General features: G+C 48.8%; 1 protein-coding gene across 1 annotated transcript; it reads left to right on the forward strand.

The window, feature by feature from the left end:
- EI90DRAFT_3085353 (uncharacterized protein) lies at window positions 1–981 on the forward strand. Its single transcript, XM_039062128.1, is given in 4 exon segments — window positions 1–58; window positions 74–75; window positions 134–297; window positions 362–981. The coding sequence occupies 2 exon segments, from the start codon at window positions 150–152 to the stop codon at window positions 607–609; spliced, it is 396 nt and encodes a 131-aa protein (XP_038909381.1). The 5' UTR covers window positions 1–58; window positions 74–75; window positions 134–149; the 3' UTR covers window positions 610–981.
- The last annotated feature ends 3,802 nt before the right edge of the window (window positions 982–4,783 follow it).

Raw genomic sequence — 4,783 nt, forward strand, 5'->3', positions numbered from 1 at the left:
TGGGTTCCCCTTCCTTTCTCTCTAGTCCTCCAAGCACCTACGCTACGCTCGAGACTAAGGTTAGTACTCCTTGATTCACACACACATTACATACACAGTGGCTTCTCACACCATGTGCAAACTACCTGCCAGCTTTCTGAAAGTCAACAATGCGATTCTGGAGTGCCTTTGCCTCAATCGCAATACTTCCCATCGTCGCGGCTGATTTCTACACTGCTTTGGTCAAGTGCAACACTAGTCACAGGCTGGAAGTCGATTGGGCCATCGTCCCTGGGAATGTCGTCCCTGGGTCTCTAGGTAGGTTGAACCAAAACCTAAAACGTAATTTGCTCCTGCTCTTAACCTATTGTTTACCTAACAGGCGCTTGCCAAGATACAGTGCAGCACTGGATCGTTGGCATTACTCACTCCGGGAGTTTGACAAACGGCTCGGTTTGTAACACGGATATCTCAGTAGATGGGACCAGGAACCACTGGTATGCAGCTGGACTCAGCGGAGAATGCACAAAAGGTGATGGAGGCACGAAATGCAGTCGTGTGTTGGATGGTGCGGAATGCCAATATTCGGTCGTATCGAATTGCACCGGTCCTCCACCCTTCTGCGATTAGTACAAGGATCTGGTGGAGCAGGCAGCGGGCCCATGTAGAAGTAGAATACTTAACGAGGGCTGGAGCCCCTGCCAAGTGGAAATTACTGTGTGCGTGAATGCATCTGTTGGAGTGCAGCGCGCGTTCCGGAGGTTTCTGACCAGGTGACTTTCACCTGACCTGTAAATGAATACTTTTCCCTTTTCTATTATCGCGGAATTATCCGCTACCGACTATACGGACATACCCGCTCTTTCTATTCATTTCCTTTTTCCTCAGTTCTCCACGCTATTCAGCTTGAGACTGAGGTCAGTACTTTCTTTCATTCTAATTTCCCTTCATATCTAAATGTGTATTATCTTTAGTTAAACTTCGCTAGGTAATGTTAACTAGTTCTCCATGCTATTCAGCTTGAGACTGAGTTAAACTTCGCTAGTATTTTCACAGCATCTGCATGTCAGGGGACGACTCCCGGGTCCCCATGACCCTCCCCTATGGTCCACAGTCCCAGGTGTAACCAGCCCTGTCCAGGGCACAACCTACTGTGGATCAGTGTCAGAATCGTGCGAAGGTTCGCCGAGGGTAGCCATAGGCGACCGAGCATTGCCCGCTAGTGGTAAAGGCGTCCTACACCCGACCGAGCTTTAGCAAGGGATAAACCCCACTGATCTCGAGGCCGAGGCTACTTAGGCGAGTGAGCCGGGATTTCGGCTTCAACGACTCTAGGAGGAGCGTTGCGCCTCGTTCTCGACGCGGTCCCGATACTTAGAAGGTCAGAGGTCTCGTGGGGACAGAGGTAAGCTCTAGGGGGTAATTCTAGTTGATTTTGAACTACAGTACAAGCATTAGTTACAAGCTGTATATAAGCGCTAGGAAACTGAATAGGGAATAAGTCGCCAGATCTCGTGGAGATTGCGGGCGGAGACAAGAAGGAGGAAAACAAACAAAGAGCACGTGTTCAAGACAACGAAGGTCAAGCGTGACCTTCGCCGCGAGGTAACAAGGTGCGGCGAAACATGGGACAACAGGTCGCGGCGCTCTGCGGCGCTAGGTCGTTCAACGACAATCAAGAGAGGGGTTGTGGAGAGGTGGCGGGAAGTGGTTAGATGGCGACGGGCGGCGAGCGGAGTGTGCGGGGAGTGTTCGGGCGTGGGAGAGGGTCAGGGAGGAGGTTGTCTGGCCCCGGGGAACGCCAGGTCGTGACAGTCAGAGATGATATATAAAAGAGAGGCAAGTATATACAACTTGCCTACTGTGGGTCAGAGATGAGAAGGAAGTTAACTTCTCATCTTCCCACAGTGGCCACAATACATCGAAAACTTCCGGAGATATCCGGAAGTCACATGAGACCCGAGACCCGAGGTCCAGGCCATCCGGCCGCACTGAGCATCCGGCACAGGGCGCGCACGGGGAGTGCAACAGCCGGGTGCAGTCACGGGTGTGGGTGCGAGTGCGGGTGTGGATGCGGTATGGGCTAGGTCAGGGTGTATGCCCTGACACTGCATCCAGAAGCTGCATCAACAGAAAGGGTTGCGATAAAGGCAACGGAGACGATGAATCCTGAGGACAATCATTTTCATGGCTGGGGAGGGGGGTTCTTGTTCGTACAAACAACTTCGATATTGGATATGAAAAGCAAAATTTTCTGGAGGACCCGGGAGCGAAGAGCCCATTACCCGTGCATCCCCCTTTCTATGCATAGATCGGCATGCATAGCCCATCCATTGAGCTTTTAGTAGCTCACATCAAGAGCACGTCCCTTGAGTTGGGTCAAAGGCAGAAGCACTAAGAACTAGCAGTGGATTATTGCGCCAGGCAGTATGGAGAAGGGTTAAGCAGTGTACCCACAGTGGTTGATTCTGAGTTAAACTATGAGTGTCATGTACGACTGAAGCAGGAGTCTGGATTTAGATTGGTGGAAACAGAGCAAAGTACTCAACAGTGCAGAAGAAACTACATGGGATTTAAGACGCCTATGTACGATCATGATCGAGGGGCCATATATATAAGTGACGACAAGAAAACAGAGAGTGGTGTGTAAATATCAAAAGCTCACATGTGGGTGGGTTAGTTGAAGTGGTTGGCTAGCTGCGCGAAAAAATGGGAATCTTTAGTTTGCATGACCCCCAACTGAGCCAGTTGGTGTCTCAGAGCGTGGAGAATATTTGTCGGTCTCAGCTCAGACCCTACAATTGTCTAGAATGAATATGAAGTTGCAGCAAACACCCGAGCGCCCAAAATATGAAAGCGATCAAGAGTTGACCATGCAGCAGCACACAGCCCTTAATGATCCTTGGGCCCGAGTTTCAGGGAATGGCATGGTGGTCGCTGGGCAGCAGGAAAGGTGTGAAAATACTAGCGTAGTTTAACTTAGTCTCAAGCTGAATAGCGTGGAGAACTAGTTAACATTACCTAGCGTAGTTTAACTAAAGATAATACACATTTAGATATGAAGGGAAATCAGAAAGAAAGAAAGTAGTACTGACCTCAGTCTCAAGCTGAATAGCATGGAGAACTGAGGGAAAAAGGAAATGAATAGAAAGAGCGGGTATGTCCATAGAGTCGGTAGCGGATAATTCCGCGATAATAGAAAAGGGAAAAGTATTCATTTATAGGTCAGGTGAAAGTCACCTGGTCAGAAACCTCCAGAATGTGCACTGCACTCCAACAAAAGGTTCGGACCCAACTATTATCCAAGGACAGAACCATGTGCTGTTAGTCCATTCCTGGAGGGGTCTTGGGTGTGGTGGGCAGAAAAGGGAGATGGCCATGAGCTAGGAAAGGCACCACCACTGTTTGTAGAAACGGCGCTTATGCATGGGCTTAATGTGGAGATCAGTTTGAAAAAACTGAACTGCCCTTCTTGGGGTATAAAGGAATGCAATGACATTACGGAACACGAAGCCACAATCTCCCATCTATAATATGATAGTGGAGGCCCGAAATTTGCATATTGGGACAGGCCTTCAGATTCGGTCATGTCTCCCTCTGGCCCCAGCATGGTGGTTTGGGATTGGAGTGAGGTCACAAAGAGGCAAACTGACAGTTCCAACGTCAAGAGTTCGATCATGTGTGGGAATTGGGAGTGACGGAGAGATGCTCTCTGAAAGGGAGGCTGGCAAGTCCCACAGTCAACCCGAGACCGGGAACGAAAGGGTGTGAGCTAGAAGCTGTTGGAATAACCATCAGGGATGGAGTAACCTCCCTGGCATAACGGGCGAGTAGTGTATGGATGCACGCTAGAGGTCCTGGGTTCGATACCAGGCTTGTCCATTTTATGTCATTTGTCCAGTCACCTGGTTTACCTCAGTTGAATTCATGACATAAGTCTATAGCACTAGCAGTGTTGAATTTCTTCAGAAGCAAGCTTAAGATGAAGACGTCATCTTGGTTAGGGGTGCTGTGGTTCTCAGAGAACCAGTTTGAACTGGGACCAAACCGAGAACTGAACCGTGCTGGAACCGAACTGTGGTTCAGTTTTGACCCAGTTCTCTGATGGTTTGGTTTTGGTTCTCTAAGTTAGGGGGAAAATGTGAACCGGTTCTGAACCGAGCCGAACCATAGAACCATAGGAATGTTGTCATGCTCCAAACCAGGACCCTGGCATACTCCATTAGAGGTCCGATTGGAAGACCCCCATTTTGGCCCTCAAATTTTGAGTCCCCTGGCCTCATTTAGGCCCTCAGACAAGTCAGACCTGCAGAAAAACGCCAGTTTGGCCCTCAAATGGATCAGACATTGGTTTTTTTTTTTCACTTGGGTGGCATGAGGTGTTACCACAGTTGGGCTAGCAATGATATTCGTGCAAGAATTATTAATCTACCGTAATCCAACACACCCTCCCACAGACCCTCCTGCAGCTTCCAGATCACAACTTTGACATTCAGCTTGAGTTTCTCATACACAATGTGTACTGTCTCCGGAATAATTAACATGTCAATCCACAGCGAGTGGAGTATTGATGGAATCACATTGTGTTTCCATTCAACTTTTCCGCATTGATTGAGGGATAGAAGAACATATTTGGGCTTCAAATGAGTGAATGCTGTGGTTGGGGGGCCATTCTGGTTGGGTACAAAGTTCGAAAAGTGACCAACATCCTGTGACGACAAAGAAAATGGTGAAAATAGTTGCACACTGAGATAGGATGGGACCCCGATTGAGGTGACGCTTTCAGTATACTGATGTAGAAGGC

This window comes from Cantharellus anzutake (assembly GCF_015039405.1).
Source record: "Cantharellus anzutake strain C23 chromosome Unknown EI90scaffold_111, whole genome shotgun sequence".
NCBI lineage: Eukaryota > Fungi > Basidiomycota > Agaricomycetes > Cantharellales > Hydnaceae > Cantharellus > Cantharellus anzutake.